This window comes from Eurosta solidaginis, chromosome 5 (genome assembly GCF_040869045.1).
Source record: "Eurosta solidaginis isolate ZX-2024a chromosome 5, ASM4086904v1, whole genome shotgun sequence".
In the NCBI taxonomy this organism is placed as follows: domain Eukaryota; kingdom Metazoa; phylum Arthropoda; class Insecta; order Diptera; family Tephritidae; genus Eurosta; species Eurosta solidaginis.
In genome coordinates, this window is record NC_090323.1 from 108505350 (window position 1) to 108525425 (window position 20076).

Here is a 20076-nt window from a genome sequence, read left to right on the forward strand (position 1 = left end):
GCCGAGCTTTCAGGGAACGGATACTCGCAAGGTTTGGCGTCCCCAAAGTACTCATATCCGACAACGGCGCACAGTTCTGTAGCACGCTCTGGCGGCGCTACCTTAAGGAAGTTGGCGTACGACAACAATACACCGCACCCTATACTCCCCAAGAAAACCCAACAGAACGAGCAAACAGGACCATCAAACGGATCATAGCGCAGCTCACCAACTCAAAACATAAGCGATGGGACGACCTCCTCCCGGAAATTGGGCTAGCGATAAATAGTAGTGTCAACGCTTCTACAGGCTACAGCCCAACTTTCCTCGTGCAAGGACAAGAGCCACGACTGCCAGGAGCCCTATTCGATGAAGTCAACGTTGGGACGGGTGCAGCTCGCTACGGCCGAGGAGAAATCCAACAGAATGCAGGAGGCCTTCAGAATAGTGAGGCAGAATATGAAGCGGGCAGCAGTAGATCAAGCACGTCTTTACAACCTACGGCGGAGAAAATGGACCGGCGAGTTGGTCCTTGCCAAGGAGCACCACTTGTCAAAGGCTGCGGAGGGATTTGCAGCGAAATTGGCACCCAAGTATGATGGCCCTTACCAAATCCTGGGGTATGTCTCCCCAGTAATTGTCAAACTAAGGAAAATAGATAGCGGGAAGGAGAAGACGGCAAGCATTGCCGAACTAAAGGCATACCATTCATCGGAGACCGGAGAGACCACGAAACCAGGAAATAATAAACACAATCGAAATTAAAATAAATTCAGGGGAAAACAAACATATAGTAATTAATGTCAAGGATGGGAGGATAAGCAAGCACCGGTCATTCTATCGCACACCACCGAGGTGACAACACGTTCTTTTGCTACGAATTTCTTGACAAACCAACAATCTACAATGGAAGGTTATAACGCCAAATTATCCAACAGCGCCAAGCGTATGCGCCAGCGCTACGAGGAGGAGGAAGCAAAACGCCCTAGGGTCCTGCTGCTGGAAGGAGCTACTGGCGCCGACGTCAGCAACGCGCGTGGACCTACGCACGCAAACTCGTACGCTGACGTCACACGCAACATCACACCACTGAAAACTACAGGCGGCGACGTCAACAACATGCGTGCAACTACTCGCGCAAATACGTACGTTGACGTCGCACGCACCATTACACCACCAAATGCTGCGAACACCGACGCCAACGGCACGCGTACTACGGAACAAGACCGAGCAGCGATCGCTGCCTACCACAGCGCCGCCGGTATGCAGGCACACGCAGACGCCCCGAACGCCACCGCCGACGATATGCGCCCCGCAGCACGCGCAACCGCTCAGGACGCCGACAGTGATCCCAAGGCAGCCGTATACGCCGTTCGTATAGCTGCGGCAAACGCAGCCACCATCGTAGCAAACGCCCGACGCGCTTCCGTCTCGTACGCGCAGACAGCACGCATAGTCACGGCGAACACAGCTATCGCCGGATCCATAGCCAGACGCGCAATTGCTTCGTTTGCGAACGCCACACTCGCAGCAGTACGGGAGGTTGCCTCGGTCGAGGCCGACATGCCAACAACCGGACCACCGACAACAACCAACATCCTGGGAAGGGTACGGGTAGACCAGGCCGCCACAATTGGCAAGGGCAATGCCAACCGGCCACATAGCCCAATAAAACAGGCCAACACGATCGAGCTATCATCGGACGATGAGCTCTTAGCGCAGGAGAAGGAAGGGCCGGAGATAAGTTTCCCACTGGGACCACGAGGTATCGCACTCTACGCGACCGATTTCCGTTCCCTCGAGGGAAGCCGCTGGCTCACCGACACGGTAATCGACGCGTGGGCGAAGGAACTGGAGATCATGTACGGGCAACAGGGTACAACATTAAGCCCATTCGTAATTTGGAAATTCACCCAGAAGGATAAGGGGAGGATGAAAACCATCGGCGCATACACCGATGGCTGAGGAATACGGACCTGTTTGGTAAGCGCATCATACTGGCAACCCCCGGGTGAAATTCCGAACCGATAGGTACAAAATCACGATGAACAGAAGGAAGGTAACGATTCAAGTAGCAGACACGGGGGTTTAAATCGCCGAAGTGGGGGGGGGGGGGGGGGGGGGGGGGGGGGGGGAGTGTGAGGACCAAATATAATCCATTAATTTGGCCCACACAAAACCACCGCCCCATAACACAGGAGCAGTACTACAGACAACACGAGACACAAACAAGTCTCTGAAACATCATAAAAACACGATTAGCAACATTGCCAACAAAACACGGGACACAAACAAGTGTCAGAAACATCACTAGCGCAACAAGTTGCCGCAACACGCCACAGCAACACCGTAACCATGGCAACGCAACGAACTATGCTAGCAACATCAAGAGCATTGGCTATAAAAAGGGCAACACGAGAAGACAGGAGTCAGTCAGCACGCGGTTGTGGTTGCGACCGGAGCTACTATTGGAGCGCTCTGGAAGGCATATCGGTTTTGACCATTGCAAGCCAGTGCGTTTCATAGGAGAAAGTCGTGGACTGAAGATTGTGGGTAAGCAGGTTTTGACCGCTCTACAACGCTTTAGATCACGCTTGCTCCCTCGCAAGCAAACGCCCGCCACAGCATCGTGATCCCGCGCTCAGCCAAACGTCATCCGCGGCAGAAGTACGTCGGCAACCGCAGTAGGAGTCGAGGTGAAACGCAACAACGTGACTGTACCGAGGCTAACGGATCTCACCTAACGGGGCGCAAAGTTGCGACTGTCACCTGAGCAGCAATTGAAGGGCATCTGAAAGGCGTATCGGTTTTGACCATCGCAAGACAGTTCCCGTCATAGGAGAGAGCCGTGGGTTGAGGATTGTGGGTAAGCTGGTTTTGACCGCTCTACAACGCCTTAAACTACGCTCGCTCCCCGCTAAGCGAAGGCCCACAACGTCACGAGCCCGCGCGCCACCCCCATAAGCCTCGGCGGCAGAGTCACGCATACACACGGCGACAGCAGTGTTGCGCATACACACGACGTTGGCCACAGCAGAGTCACGCTTACATACGACGTTGGCCGCAGCAGAGCTACGCAGATATACGACGTTGGCCACAGCAGAGTCACGCATACACACGACGTTGGCAGCAGAGCCACCCATAAATACGACGCTGGCAGAGCTACGAATACGCACGACGTTGGCAGCAGCAGAACTACGCGTACATACGACGTTGGCCGCAGCAGAGATACGCAGGCATACGACGCTGGCCGCAGCAGGCTTAGCACTGCCACTAACCATAATAGGAACACGCCGGCGCAAGGCGTCACCGAGACACATTCACACATACCTAGACGGCGACCAGTACGGCGCCCTAACAGAACGTTCCTAACGGGACACGAGGGACCGCTAGCCCATCACGAATTATAAAGCAAGCAATGAAATTAAGTGAATTATAGATACACATTTTATACATTTTATATTATAGTTTTAGGGAATTTACCAATAAAGTGAATTTATATGAAAACGATTTGCAAGGTGCCCCGAAATACAAATTCATTGTAAACGAACCTTGGACACGGCGAGTATACCCCAGCAGTTACTGAAGAAGTACCGGGGCAAGGAAAAGCTTCGTTACAATTTGTTCTAATATCGCTTCCTCCTCGTTTTCTGTCAATACCGGCGACACATCGTCGATTACCACTGGTTCGCGATTCATCTTCACTTGTTTCTTGAACATTATTTTCAGGTGAATAACAATAACTTAACACACTATTTTCACTGTCACTGTTACAAAACATTTAACATTAAATTCCAAATTCCAGCTTTTATATACAATTTTCATGTGTAAAAATATATGTTGTCCATCCACTATGCGTGGTAAAAATAATAAAACATTATGATGACGACGAAGACAGGCACTCGGCAAAGGAAGCAATTTTCCGATCGACAGCATCGGCCGTAGGCCATGATTGCTAAGTCATGATCTGAGCTTAGAAAAAGATGTTGGGGTCACAATTGAGCCGGAGGGTTGGTGCCGGGGTGTAGAAATGGCAGAGCATACTGTTTACTGCGTCGACCCATATATAAGTAGATCTGACAGGCAGCCAGATTACTGCAGCGTCTTTCAGGCAGATATTATAGCCGTGAAGAAAGCAACAGAAATTCTGGACGAAGTGTGCTTAAGCTGCATGCGCTTCAATATATATATTGATAATCAGACGGCGATTAAGGAAATAATCTCACACAGTCCTTCATTAAGAACTGTTCTGCGCTTCCCAAGGCAGTCGGTTCTATGTACCGGATCGACTCGGGATTTTTCCCGACCAAGGACTGTCATTTCAGTGTGACCCCATTTAATTTGTTTCGTCCCTCCCACAAATTGTCATCCTCCCAGCAGCTCCTTGCAGCAGGACTGCTACATATTCTCTTACTCCGGGAAGGTATCGAACCCAATCCGGGTCCGTCTCCTGACCTCGGTCCTGAGAAATGGTTTTGCTGCATTTGCCAGAAAAGAATATTTTTAGGACGGTCATACTCTGTTCAGTGTGTCTCGTGCAAGGGATGGTTGCATCGGACAGGTTGTTCTGGGCTTGATCCCAAAACCCGACGTCCACGTAACTTTTATAAATATTTTGTGGCTCCTTGCTGCTCACGCCCAAGTGCGTCCCGTAGTCTACGCCTAAGCGTATCCCCATTACCTTCCAGCAGCTTCGCTGCTCAGCAAGCCACAACAAGTACCCGCTGCTGCTCGCACCCCACGGCGCCAACAACTCAAACAGCTGATACCACTCATAACTACTACCTTCGTAGTAGAGCTGGTAGCAATGCTGAGCATCAGCCCCTGCCCCGTTTTCTTCTTCCCCCCTCTTTTCTGGCAGCAATCGTGCAGGTCAGGGAAACAGACTCTTAGTCCCTGCCTCCGTTTGCACCGTCTGCCAGCACAGAATATATAGGTTTGCGACATCCGCTCAATGCAGCTCCTGCCTTGGGTGGTGCCACTTTCCTAGATGTTCTGGTCTCCGCGACGGCAACCCCTCGACGGGTTTCATCGCGCCATGTTGCCAGGTCGCAAACCCAAATCATCCGGGTACCCCAATGCTTGCCCAAGAGCGCCCAGTCCCAAGACCTCAACAGCAATTGCGTCCTGGCCTTCCACAACCTAGGCGTAGTCACCCGTCACTTACCCCTAGAGTGGCGGCGTCACCCCTCATGCACTTCAGAATTCTGCAGTTCAACTGTAATGGACTAACTGGGAAGATTACGGAGATAGTCGATTTCATGAAGCGGCACAACATCCGCATTGCTGCGATTCAAGAGACTAAACTCACAGCAAGATCTGCATTGCAGACCTGCTCTGGTTATAATGTCCACAGAAAAGACCGCGAGAGCGGAAATGGAGGCGGCCTCGCGTTTATTATACACCACTCTGTGCAATATTATATATTTGATCCTGGCATCGACCGCAGGGACAATGTCTTAGAACGTCAAGGCCTATCTGTCCGGTCAGGCGATGCAAATCTAGAAATCATCAACATCTACATCCCTCCTTTCACCTGTTGCCCCAGTGGATACCGCCCTAATATCGAGGCCTTACTCACTGGCAACAATCGCATTATCTTAGGCGATTTCAATGCCCATCACGACCTATGGCATTCAAACTTGCGGGCGGACAGTAGGGGTGAGATGTTGGCGGATCAAATAGACGAAACGACGTTCTGCACAATAAACGGAGACGCCCCCACACGTATGGTAGGAAGCTGTCATAGCTCGCCAGATATCTCAATCGTGAGCGCAGAACTCGTAAACTGCGTCAACTGGCAGCCGATGGTAACATTGGCATCCGACCACCTGCCCATACTTATTTCGTTCGAGCGTACCGCCGACTTCATCGTCACCGAAAAACGCATTTTCATAAACTTCAAAAAAGGAAAGTGGGAAGAATATAAATCTGCAACAGACAGCAGCTTTGCTGCCCTCCATATCCCGACTGATGCCCGCCAAGGGGAGCGTGCCTTCCGTAAGGTCATTGAATCCGCCTCGGCACATTTCATTCCCGCCGGGAGAATTCCCGAAATCCGGCCCCACTTCCCGGCGGAGGCCGCGAGCTTAGCGAGGGAACGCGACCTTATAAGACAGCTTGATTCAGGCGACCCCCAAATAAGGGATATAAACCAACGCTTCAGATTGCTTGTGGACGAACACAAGCGGGCGAAATGGGAAGAGCACCTAAGAGGTTGTAACCTCTCTACCGGTGTAGGTAAACTTTGGTCCACCGTAAAGTCCCTATCGAATCCGACTAAGCACAAAGACAAAGTTTCTATCGCCTTTGGTGATAAGGTGCTGTCGGATGCGAAAAAATGCGCGAGCGCTTTCTGCCGCCAATATATAATGCATCCTACGGTCGACAAAGATAGACGGAGAGCTAATAGACACGCACATAAACACAAACTCAGCGCGTCACCAATTACCATCACCGCTAGAGAGGTTGAGGACGTCATTGGTCGCGCTAAACCATCCAAAGCAGTGGGCCCAGACGGCATAGCCATGCCGATGCTTAAAAACCTAGGGAAAGAGGGTTTCAAATATTTAGCGCATGTCTTCAACCTGTCTCTTTCCACCTTTGTCATACCCGAGAAATGGAAAATGGCCAAGGTGGTCCCGCTACTAAAGCCTGGGAAACCAGCTAACGTAGATGAGTCATATCGTCCGATATCTCTCCTATCGCCAGTGGCAATGACGCTTGAAGCCATTTTGCTCCCTTATTTCCAAGCACATTTGCAGCTAGCCCCTCATCAGCATGGCTTCAGAAAACTCCATAGCACTACCTCCGCGCTAAATGTCATTAGCACCCAGATAAATTGCGGTTTGAATCAATATCCCCACCATAGAACAGTACTCGTAGCGTTAGACCTATCAAAAGCTTTTGATACGGTCAACCATGGCTCGTTACTGCAAGACCTGGAAGAGTCTACCCTTCCCCCATGTCTTAAAAGGTGGACCGCAAATTATCTGGGTGGTCGGCAGGCATCGGTGCAATTCAGAAACGAAACATCAAAACAAAGGAGAATTAAACAAGGGGTGCCACAGGGTGGTGTCCTATCCCCGCTTTTGTTTAATTTCTACATATCTAAGCTACCTTCACCACCGGAAGGAGTCACAATCGTTTCCTGCGCCGATGACTGCACAATAATGGCCACAGGCCCAGGCCCAGAGATCGATGAGCTATGCAATAAAATAAACGGCTATCTCCCTGATCTCTCCAGTTTTTTCGCCTCGCGAAACCTGGCATTGTCACCGACTAAATCTTCCGCGACCTGATTTACAACATGGACGCCCCAAATGTCGACCATATTGAACATCCACGTCGATGGCACTACGCTACCGACTGTCCTACACCCCAAAATCTTGGGTGTGACGTTTGATCAGGATCTACATTTTGGTGCGCACGCAACCGCAATTGTTCCAATAATTCAGAGCCGTAATAAAATCCTCAAATCCCTTGCTGGCAGTACCTGGGGAAAAGATAAAGAAACGCTCTTGACCACATACAAAGCAATTAGCCAGCCGATTACGTGCTACGCGTCACCCATATGGTCGCCAAGCCTAAAAACCACCCACTGGAAGAAACTACAGGCCTGCCAAAATACTGCTCTCAGAATCGCCACGGGCTGTCTTCTTATGTCCCCAGAACACCATCTGCATAATGAGGCGGGAATACTCCCCATCAGGGAGAGAAATGAGATGCTGACCAAACAGTTTCTGTTGAATACCCAGAAACCTGGGCATCCCAACAGACATCTGATTGACGAACCAGCACCGCCTAGGGGCCTAAGGAGTCATCTCCGTGAGCATTTTGAGGAAATACGGCACCTGAGAACCCAGCCGTATGAAGCGAAAAAACACAAGCAGGTCCTGGTGAACTCCATAGACAGGCGTCGGACCTTTATGTCGGGAATTGCCCGGTGAATTCAGTACTTGAAGAAAAATATCCAGAACTCGCAGAAGAGGAACGCATACTCCCCAGGGAAACGCGTGTCACTCTTGCTCAACTTCGTTCTGGATACTGTAACAGGTTAAACTCTTACCTATCCAGAATCAACCCCGACATACAAAATGTATGCCCCGCTTGCAATGTGTCCCCACATGACACCAACCATCTCTTTAATTGTAATGTGGAACCAACGCCTCTAACACCCCTTTCCTTATGGTCCACCCCTGTTGAAACGGCAAGTTTCCTTGGACTCCCGTTAGAGGATATTGATGACAATTTGTGATCGGTCGCGGCTATTAGGTGGGGCGAGCATTGCTACAACTACAACAACAACAACAAGAACTGTTCTGGAATGCAAAGAAGAATTGGAAAAACTTCGCTCATGCCGGCCCATTAATCTATACTGGGTTCTCGGTCATAAAGGAATAGAATGAAATGAAAAGGCCGCTGAGTTGTCAAGGGAGGGTGCAACACTCGCTGAATCGAGAAATCGAAAGATACAGAAATTGCATATGATCCATCAAGCAGGAAAGGCGTGGACAAAAGCGCGGGCTGCAAAATGTCTAAGATCTTGTGAAAAGCCTACGATATTACACAAAGTGGCTCATATTTCTGAAGAGGAAAAAAGTTAGGGCTTACGATGGGCATACTAACTGGACACTGGCTTCTGGCATAACACGCTAATAAGGTCCTCGCCGGTATTGGCAGGTGTAGGAAAGCTAGCTGCAGGAAGTAACGGTTGAGCACGTGAAGTCTTTATTGACCAGCCAGTGCAACATAACCTTCCACATTTTCAAGTTTGAAATTTCACATATACATACCTTTTCCTTGATTTTTAGTACGCTTTCTCCTGCAGATAACACAGCCATACATTTCTGCAGCTCTATGCAAATATTACTATTAAATATATTTAATTCGTTAGTCGACAAGCTGTCCTTCAATGCATTCAATTCGTCTGAATCATTTAGTTGTTTAATTATGAAAAGATTAAGGAGTGATCGTTGAAAAATTGTGTCCAACTCATAGTCTAATAAATATTTGTAATTGAACTGTTTCTTAGTAGACACCATGCCACTAATAACTTCGAGCACCAAACAATATTCATACAACTGTTCCAAAAGTGGTGATAGATCGCTTGACGATAGAAAGCTGACGATTAAGTTATTGAGTTCTGTTGAACCAAATTCAGTCTTGGAACTGTTTTTGACAGCACCCATTATGTATCGCATGATAACATCTGCGCATTTACGGACCATAGGTATAGTCAATGTTTTATTTTCCAACATATGCTTAACCAAATTGGTGCAATATAATGTTGTTTCTTCAGTGGAGATATTTTCATTGGACAACACATTTGTCCAGCACGATGAAAGCTTAAGAAATGTACATTCTGTCAGAAAATTATTAGTTATATTTGCCATTAATACTTGAAAAATCGTTGATATCATTTTGGCTTTGGTTTTATGAAATAATTTTTTTTGATTGAAAATAAAAGGCAATACTTGGGAAAGAACCGTCCCGCATAAGTCGTTCAGTTCGCCAATTGTTTCTTTTTGAAGAGGTTCGCACAAGTCATTTAACAAAGCATCAACTGTAGCTTCTTCCACAAAAAAATTGCCATCTTCGTCTTGTACAAATAACCGTTCAAACCAAGCACTTGTAGTGATTGATCCTTTCAGTAATGATTGTTTGGTAATATTTCTTATAAAGATCGTAGCCTCAGGCCCGGACAGTAATATTTTTTTTTGCTTTCCGCTTATTAACGCATTAGACAATAAGTTTTCCAGTATTAAAATTTGCATATCTAGAGGTTGTACCTAAAATTAAAGCAATTATTAAATGCTGGAAAATTGAAAATCGTACTTACAGAAAACAGATTAGTCTTGATAAATTCATATTCTTCATCATGATTAACAAAATGTAGTAATTTGAAAATTATTTCGGTCATATCAAAGTAAAACTCTTTAGCCAGTGAGGAAGTCAGGTCTACAAAAATTTTAATTGACAGCTTTAAGTCGGAGTGGTTTGTCATAGTTTTATAGAAACCAGGTTCAGCGAATATGTCCATATATGAATGTATGTGCTTTATACAATTTTGACTTTTACCATCGGCAATCTTATTTAAACAGCATCGTGAGAATTGTAAAACAATCTGCTTCATTCTTTCCTCATTGGCACTGTCAGTTATATCACAAGGCTGATTAGAAACCGAATTTCCAACAACGATTCCACGATTTAGTAGTACCAAGCATTTGATAAGTTCAATAACTTCATCCGGCAAACGTTCCGTATCGTGCATTTGTTTTGTAAGCAAATCAAATATGGATTCCCAAAAATTTTTTAAAAGCTGTTTGTAAAACATTTCCTTGCGCCCAACTCGCATATTATTTTTCCACTCCAATATCATTTGAATGGTTGCGTCAAAATAAATTTTAGATGCCTCTTTCTTATTCGCTGATATTAACCATTTAATGGGATCAATTATAGTTGTGTGTACGAGTTCCAATAAATATGTTGGGTTTTGCTTTGTGTTCCCATCACTATATTTGTTTAATATAAACCTCCAGCAATCAAAATATGCATTGAAGATAGCTTTATAATCATATACTTTAGAATTAAGAGTTTCGCAGCAAAACACAGATTTTAAGTCCGTTAGATATTCCTCCAAAATCATATGCCAATCACTTTCACTGAAATAAGCAGTCATGAGCGAGGAATAAAATGTCAGCATTTTCGGACAAATAACTTGAAAGTTATTAAAGAAATTACTTTGGAACAAACATTTAAGTTTGATTTTAATAGTTTCAAGGTCGACATGATTATACCTGTAAGTAAAAATATAAAACATGTTTTTAAGAATGGAATAACACAGATGTACATATCGGCAAATCCTAGAAAAGAGATGTCAATTTGAGAAAAATAAGCTTGGTTGCTGAGATTTGAAAATTTGCAACCAACCTTTCAGAAAGATATGGGGGACTCCTTCCGATCACACCCCTTGGAGCTAATAAATAATTTTGCATTTTTCACGGTTCAAACACAATTAAATATGTACGTTAACGGAAGGCTTACAATATAAATAAATACTTGGGTAGATTTATGCCGACCTTCTCTTCCGATTTGCGTCCTGCGCCCTTTTAATTATTCATACAAATTGGCTGAACGGGAACCTATAGTTTTAATCCTACTCCTTACGGCATCTACAAGGCAGCTTTTTCACTGAGAAGTTTTTCATGGCAAAAATACACTCGAAGTGTTTTACATACGACTGCCGAGAGGAGAACCCTCGTAGAAAAACTTTTTTCTAATTGAAAAACTTTTTTTCTAAGTTTTGGTGTTGCTTAGCTATTCCTTATGCGACGACCAGCAAAGTAGACCCACTAGTGTTCGAGTGGGAAAAATGAACGGCGGGAGAATGGAAAACGCACGAAACAGCAAATGTAGCTCATCCTTCAATGAAAAGCGAGGCAGTAATAGTAGGGGGCCAAAACCAGGGACAAAAAATTCGGGGAATACAGAGGCAGGAGAAAAGATGAGCAGAACGGAGCCACATGGATTAAAAAATGCAGTGCAACTAGGGCTAAGCAGAACAGTTGTGAAATGGTACCTTCGATGCCTACAACAGAGAAGCACCCCGGAGTCCGCACATGAGAAGGTGCCCCAATGAAGCACGTGTCGAGAAAGACGCCACAACAAGCGAGCTTTTTTTTTAATTTGAATGCAGTTTGTTTTTAAAATGTCCATAGTATATAACGGTAATTATCATTTCTTATAATTATTGTTCTTCATTGCATAACCTGCCGTCAAATTGTGAGTTGTTGACGACGAGCTAAGTAGTGAAATTTACTGAAGTGAAATAACGAGTGGTTTAAAATTAATAAAAATTTGAGGTGAAATAAAAGCTAAACTATTTTTAGGTTATTTAAAATCTACACGTATGTAAATATATTAATTTGCAAGGGTTGAACAGTTTTTTGGTTGAGTATTTTTTACTAAATTATGAGTTTCTTAATATGTGTTATTTTTGGGCTGAAATTATATAAAACCGCGACAATAAAAGCCTGCCAAAAGTTTGAACCACGCTAAACCACAAAAATTTTTGAATTTTTACAATAACTCAATATTGTTACAAATACATCAAATGATTCTTCACCCGCGTAGGCCCCCGTTTTGATATAATGACCATAACAAAGAGGGAATTGTATGAGGTGTGGGTTGCAGAACGTGGCCTAAAGCAAAAGGACAAACTCGTTTTAGACCACGTGTGTACTGTTTTAGGTTTCAGAGAGGGAATAACTAGAAACGAGGGATTGTATGATGAATTCTGCAGTAAAGTTAGAATTTTTATCAAAGCTTTGTATGATATGGATTCAATTGAATTAGACCAAGGAGAATTTTCTTGCAAAGTTTTCTTCATGGCTTGAAGAAGATTGGATCTTCCAGAGCAGCCAGTTCCGAAATACCCAGATAGGCCTAGGAAAAGCTTTAATGATCTCTCGGAGTTAGCGAAACGAAAGAGGGTAGCACATTTGGTAAGTACTTATACTACGCAGAGCTTGCTTTTTTAACAGAATGAGCCTAAATGCTTCTGGACTGCAAGATGCTGGAAACGTGGTTAAAGAACTTGCTGAATCTTTACTTGAAAAGGCTAACGAAATAAAAAAAATTATTAACCCTTTAGCTGATCCACCCAGCGATGAAGCGTTGTCCTAATACGTTGACGCGCATTTATCAAATTATTCTTAACGCAAATATCTACCCACCGTACAACATACTCATCTTAACTAAAAAACAGTGCTATCCAGAGAGAATTAAGATCACAAACCGAAAAGCTGAAATAAATCTGCATTAATTCTTAATCATACGGTGAAGAAAATTCTGCAAGCGGAAAGTAGTTTTTAGAGCGAAACATAGACCAGGTACAGCAAGGTCTAACTCTCTTAGTTAAATGGGGATATAACGGAACTTCTTATCACTCTACATATTTATTTATTTATTTGAATTAGTCTACGAACCATATATGTAATACTCCTATATTGCTAATAGAAAATGCTCGCAATGTATTTTGAATTCGAAATCAAATCAAGACAGCCTATACAATTTTTGTGATTGTAGCAGCATAAGTGTGACAAGAAAAAATTTAAATTTAGGTACATTCGATTATTGAATACAAAAACAAAAACGTTTAAACAGCAATATATCGGCACTCTGATGTTTGGGAATGTACTTAGCTTTTTATAGCAATATAGGATTATTACATATATGCTACGAACATAACAAATATTCTTACAGACTATGAGAAAATTAAAATTTAAGCGACTTAATAGGTTATATTAAATTTAAAGTATACACAAAGCATGATTTCGAGACCGAAAAATCAATATCGGTAGAATTAAAGATTCTATTGAATTCATTAAGAGCCCTTGACAAAGGGGCATTCCGAAGATAGTTTGTCTAAAAGTTTTCGCAACAAAAAATAATTTTTTCTAAAGATTTGAGACTTGTTAAAAATAAACGAGGCCTGTAGGAATGAACTGGGTCCGAGAAGCGAAGGCAAAGCAAAGCGTATTTAAGAAAAACTTTTTGAAAACGCTCTATCCTGTCTATCCTAAATTGATGGAATGGACGCTATATAAAGGCTGCATACTCCAGATGGGGACGCACAAAAGTGGTGTAAAGCTATTTTAAGGTACAGGGATTTGAGAACTCAGAACTATTTCTACTAAGAACACCTAACATAGCATATGACTTCGATACTATAAAATCAATGTGGCTGTTGAAAGATCCTTCATTTCACTGGATATCTGCAAAGTATGAGCTGAAATACTGCAAGAAGGCTAAAAGGTTAGCAGATTTTGAAAAAGAAACATGAAAACATTTGCTGATATTAAGCGAAGGGTGCGACTTAAGGCACCACAAGTATAAATTATTAAGGTCTAATTGAATTTTAGCCATGTCAGTTAGATTATAGCTCTGGAAAATATCTTCAAGTCATCGGCATATAGCAAAAAGTAACAGAACTTAAAGCATGAGGAAATATAATTGATAAACAACACAAAGAGCAGTGGAGCAAGAATGCTACCTTGTGGGACACCCGATGTCGCAATATACGCATAAGAGGAGGCATTATCAACCATAACCATGCATGGTCTATGACATAAGTACGACTTAAGCCAATTTAAAAATCCAGAATGGAAGCCAAGTAATCCCTAACACCACCAAGAAAATGTGAAATTGGGAAAAAAGGGACGTGGCACCTTCCCTACAAATGGGATTTTTCAGAGGAGTTTGATCGTGACTACCCAGCAAACACAGTTTCTAACGTTAGAGAAATATTGTAATTTTCCATTAGAATTCTAATGTAGTTCTCTAATGCAATTCGAATCGAAAACTAGGTTAGAGAACTAGGTTAGAATTCGACTGTGAAACGATTCGAATACTACTAGAAATGCGATGTTATGATTATTGTCACAGTTATCGATTATTTGCACGACATGATCACTCATTCTTAGTGTTATACAAACAAAATAAAAATAGCGGAAATATTACAAGTTGCGAAATAAGTTTTTTATTTATAATAATAAATACTAGTAAGGGAAAACGATTCAAAAAAGGTTAAAAAAGGAAAGCGAGCAGATTATTGAAGTGCTATTTGAATGGCATGAAGAAAACGCTTTCTCGTCCGTACCTCAATCTTTAGGTACGGGTTTAATTTATTATAATAGAAAAAGCCTTTGAAATATGTTCATTCTTAATACATAAGATTATAACCAAATAAACGTATTTGATATAATGAAACAATGAAAATTTCGCTGATTTTAAATAATTGAACTTAATTGCGCATCACTTCAAAATTCTCATTAGAAACTCATTAGAATTTGACGTTAGAATTCGATTAGAATTCTAACCCTTTTCTCGATATCGAGAACGAAGTCCCCTTTTTGTCGAGAATGCTATAATTCGCGACAGTTTCGCAAATCGTGCTCTAACCTTCTACCTTAGAGAAATACATTAAAATTCGATTCGTCTTCTAATCGTTTTCTAACCTAAATGTTTGTTGGGTACGTAGCGTACGTATTCGGATATAGTTCTTCTCGTTGCCTTGTGCAAAAATAAAAAATTTAATTATTTAATATCGTAATCATTGTTTCAAATGTTGCAATAGTGGTTTAAAACCGGCGGAAATAGTGAGATGTAATTATGTGCGAGCGCAATGCGCTAGACTCTTTGCTAAATAAAATAATAAATACTGCAAATAATGACTTATTAAGAAAAAGAAGAAATGATAGCGTGACAGAAAACACGATGTCAAAAAGTTGCAAAAACAATTACTATGCAATACTAGATGAAGATCTGGAAGAGTGTAATGATGCATTCAAAAAATTTCAACAATATGTGTTTACGACCAAATTAAACAAAAACAGCGAAGAAACACGAGCTGATACTCAAAACAACGACTGTAACCCATTAACTAGCGCAGCAGCAGCCGAAGCTGCGCCTGTAAGTGTAAATAACAAAAATGAAGCAAAAACAATTACAAATTCAAAAAACAAAGGCAATATTAAAAACATTCCACCTATTAATACATTTGATGTAGAATCAAAACAAATCATTGAGCTGATCAAAGATGGTTTAAAGATAACAAATTTTAAAATAAAAAAACACAACCAAAATAAAATATCGATTTACTTAAAAAATCTCGAAGACTAAAAAAGATTTCGCGGATATCTTGAAAAAGCCAATGTGAAATACTATTCATACACACCCAAATGTTTAAAAACTAAAACATACTTGCTGAAAGGCTTGAATGGCAATACCAAATGTGAAGAAATTTTTAATGAGCCTTGTCAATATCAAAATGATAACCTTAAAATACTTAAAGTAAGTCAATTTACTACCAAAAAATCGGCAGAGAAAAAGATAACGCTACCTATATTCATGGTTCAAGTAAGCGCCGACAGCAACGTGAATGAATTAAAGGAGAATCAGATTGAGAAAACAAAGTTTAGCTACGGCTAAAGCTACCCACACAACCAACTCTAATTTTACTAATCCTAATATAAGCTATGCAAACGCAGCTAGAGTAGCGCAGGTCAATTTTGACACTACCAATAACCAAAACCTACAAAACTCTTTTCTAGTAGAACTAAAAAATACAATATTATCTCTAAGTAAACAAATTACAAACCTTCAGAAACAACTAGAATTGCAGACTGCCAGAGTCGATGCAATTTGTGGCTTAATGGACTCTGTATGAGCGTTAGGTCCTTACAAACGATGAATAAATATAATTTAAACATTATTTCTCTTAATGTTAACTCCCTTATAAATTTAAGCAGAAGCCTAGACTTAAGTAAATTTTTAAAGGAGAGAAATTCAGATATATTATTACTCAATGAAACTAAGATAAACCCGAAACACAAACTAAAGTTTCTTGGGTACAACCTAACAAGGAAAGATAGGTCGGCAGGCAGGAGGTGGTGGAACAGCGATACTTATCAAAGATAACATAAAGTTTACCAAAGTTTTTAATCATAAAATTGATAGGTTAACAGTCTTGGAAACTTGCATAATTAAAATACACATGCCTCCAAATAACATTTTGTATATAATAGCAGCATATTATCCGGCGGGGAATAATAACGACGCATTTAAAACGGAACTAAATACAGTTTTCGAAGCTCTAAATCTTGAACACGCTAATCATTACTACATACTAGCAGTGGACCTGAATAGTAAGCATACGGACTGGGGAAATGCACAAGAAAATCCTAAAGGCAAAGCACTTAGAAATTGGCTTATGTCAAATGAGATAAAATACCGATGCAACCTGTACGCTTGCGTATCTCCTTCATACTTTCGATCTAACTCGTTTTTAGACATCTTTATTGCCGATAACAGATTAGACATACAAAACGACACTGGCTAAGATGCTTTAACTATGACAGCGACCATAACGCCATAGAAATTATTGCTCGCAGAGACATTACGAGCTTCTTTACATTGCTGGATAACTCCGTTATAAAAACGTTGGATTATAAAAAAACTAACTGGAGAAAATTTAAAAACACACTATGTTCACAACTGCAAAACCAAGCTCGGACACCAGACAATAGGAACTTGAAAAATGTTGAAATCGACCATCACTTAGGCAAACTAAACAAAATAATTCTAACCACCATAGAAAAGAATGTGCCAAAAAGAAGATCTGGCAGCATCACTAACACACTCGCAAACATACCCATTTTAAAATCTCTACTTTTAGAAAAAAGTAGAACCCTTAGCATTATAAAAAATTATAACCGCCTACAAGTACATTGCTCTTATAGTGCTATACAACAAGAAAAAGCTAAACTAAAACTAATAAAGACGCTAATTCTGGACAACATCAAAATACATATAAATAAGCAACTGGAACTGAAACTGTCTTATATCACGATTGGCGATCCCTCTAGAATGTCTTCTATTAAAAAATCATTTCTTCCAAATCAGAGTGAGACCATCAGTCACCTTTGTATTCCTTTTACTCCATCCCCACTCATACAAGAAGCGGGACTAGATTGTAACTTAATTGAGAAGAACCTCACAACTAACAGCTACATTATCGAAAATAACAAAGATATAGTTGATATAATTGGCGTTCATCTTGAATCAATTCACTCTTTAAAACAAAACAATCCTGACAATCTAATCCATTCACAGGTTGAAGAATGCTTCAATGAGTTTTTAAAGACTAAAACTTTGTTTGATAGCATCGAGGTAACCAAAACAACATTTAGCGCAGAACAAAGGGCAAATAACCTTACCGAAGAACAAACCGAAAGATTCTTCATTCTTACTAATGACCTCTCAGATGTATTTGCGAACTTGAAGGGAAAACTGTCATCAGGTTTAGATCAAACACAAAATATCATTCTAAAAAATCTTCGAACAGATATAATTTTAGAATATTGTATGCTGTTCAACAATATGTTGAACAATGCATACTTCCCACCCATTTGGAAAACCGCAAAAAAAAGAACAAAGACAAAAACAGTCTTAAAAATCTTCCTCCGATCAGTTTGCTTCCAAACATTAGTAAAGTATTCGAGGTAGTAATAAATATAAATATCAATAGAATTATTGAAAACAATGATTTAATAAGCCCCAAACAATTTGGTTTTAAATATGGGCACTCAACTACTCATGCCATCAGCCTTCTCGTTTCCGAAACAAACTGGAATAAAAAACACGTCACAGGAGCTTGCTTCCTGGACAAGAAAAGGCGTTCGATAAAGTGTGGATAAAAGGACTTATAACAAAACTCATTGGTTATAAATTTCCCCTTCAGTTAATAATATTAATTTATAATATGCTTTCTAATAGAAAATTTTCGGTATATACAAACGGTATAAAAAGTACACAAGAATTTAATATAATAAATGGCCTACAGCAAGGTACTCTAAATGCCCCTCTTCTTTTTAACATCTACATACTAGACTTGCTGGATAAAATAGACAACATTATAGCCTTTGCCGATGATGTTGTAATTTATCACTCAGACAGTTCTATTGCTAGTATAAACACAAATATGCAAATCAAATATAATACTGTTGAAGAATATATAATAGATTGGCAGCTCAAAGTAAACGCCAACAAATGTGAAACTGTTCTGTTTGGAAGAACCAAGAATTGACTGTCATGTAATAAATCTGACAAGAAGACACATAATACGCTGCCTCGACAAGGCCAATAACACCTTGATAAGTGCATCCTTTTACGAAAGCGAAGAATACTTTTCGTTAACTGTAAATGGATTTACACCCCCAGAATCATTCCTTTACCTCTACAGGAATGGATTTATACAAAATCAAGAACACATACCGATCATTTACCATATTTTTAGAAGAGCCAACGTATAAGCAGGGACCTCAAAAACACTTAACACAGAAAACAAACGTTTTGATACATACGTTTCTGTCAGAGACGAAGTAGAAGCATCTGCCATCATAAAGCCATGCTGGTGGCTAAACAATATATAATCACAAACACTAACTCATGCCGGACATCCGACATAACTTTCCCTTACCTGATTTTATCATTTTATCTTTTTCCATAAATAGCTAATCATTTAAATTTTATTAATTAATAAAATGTTATATTATATCAATATGAAGACCGTGAAGTACATGAGAACTCGTATAGAGTCATTGTATAACTATATTGAACAAGACAGCTGAAACTATTGTTTATTTTAGTATCTAAGCTCATGAATATTAAATAAATAAACATTATTAAAAAAAAAATGGGATTTTTCAGAACTATGGCTGCCCTACAACCTTTGGTTATTTTAACACCTAAAGTTTGACTGCATTGTTGAGTTTGGCTGTTATTCCTTTTGGACGTTCAGTAATCTGCCGCCCTTAAAAAAATTTTGTTAACTTCAGTCTATCTACATCTGAATATATAAAAATCAAATTCTGTATGTATATGTTTCCTATGGAAACTTATTTCTCATACTTCAATTATCACCAAATTTTCGCTATAGGTTCCTTCGATCAAGACGAAGGTTTTTCATATTTCAGAATTAAGAATTTTAAATTAAATTTTTTTTTTTAATTTTTTGAAGCCAAATTGCAAACAATTTATCAAAATTACAATAGAACTGATTATACCACTTTACGGAAAAACCGTATGTTATATGTACGAAATTGCGTTCTGTTTCCAACAGATGGCGTTACACTAACAAGATTTTGTCGTTTCATTTTTTTTTTTTCTCAATACAAATAAGAATCTGCTATAAATATGTAGAGTGTGTTTCAAGTATTTTTTATTTGACTTTTATTTATGTCACATCATTCAATAAATTTGCAACTAATTCGACATGAATCAAAGCACTCTCAATTCAGAAAACGGTATGCATATTTATTTGGAGTGAAATTATGAAATTTTGGCGATACGTGTCTACGAATCTTATTTCATCATTTTTGGTTATGTTTATAGTGAATCACGATTGGCTATGCGAACGAGCAGAGCAATCTTAGCTCCCAAAAATGAGCATGTTAACAAAATAAATGATCGCATTCAAAACCATTCTTGGTGAAGTGACGAAATATAAATCGATCGACACAATTACAGATGAAG

At 40.8% G+C, this 20076-nt stretch overlaps 1 protein-coding gene across 6 annotated transcripts in view; it reads right to left on the reverse strand.

Annotated features, from left to right (window-relative positions):
* Ltn1 (E3 ubiquitin-protein ligase listerin) overlaps positions 1–20076 on the reverse strand; it is a 1386601-nt gene that overhangs the window by 1210075 nt on the left and 156450 nt on the right. For all 6 annotated transcript variants that reach the window (XR_010953911.1, XM_067791508.1, XM_067791509.1 and 3 more), the window contains exons 4-5: positions 9821–10778; positions 8775–9770 (exon numbers count right to left, since the gene is read on the reverse strand). Coding sequence is in view for 5 of the 6 variants with exons in the window: in XM_067791508.1 (XP_067647609.1) it covers positions 8775–9770; positions 9821–10778 (1954 nt within the window). In the remaining variant the exon portion in view is untranslated. The remainder of the gene's footprint in view (positions 1–8774; positions 9771–9820; positions 10779–20076) is intronic.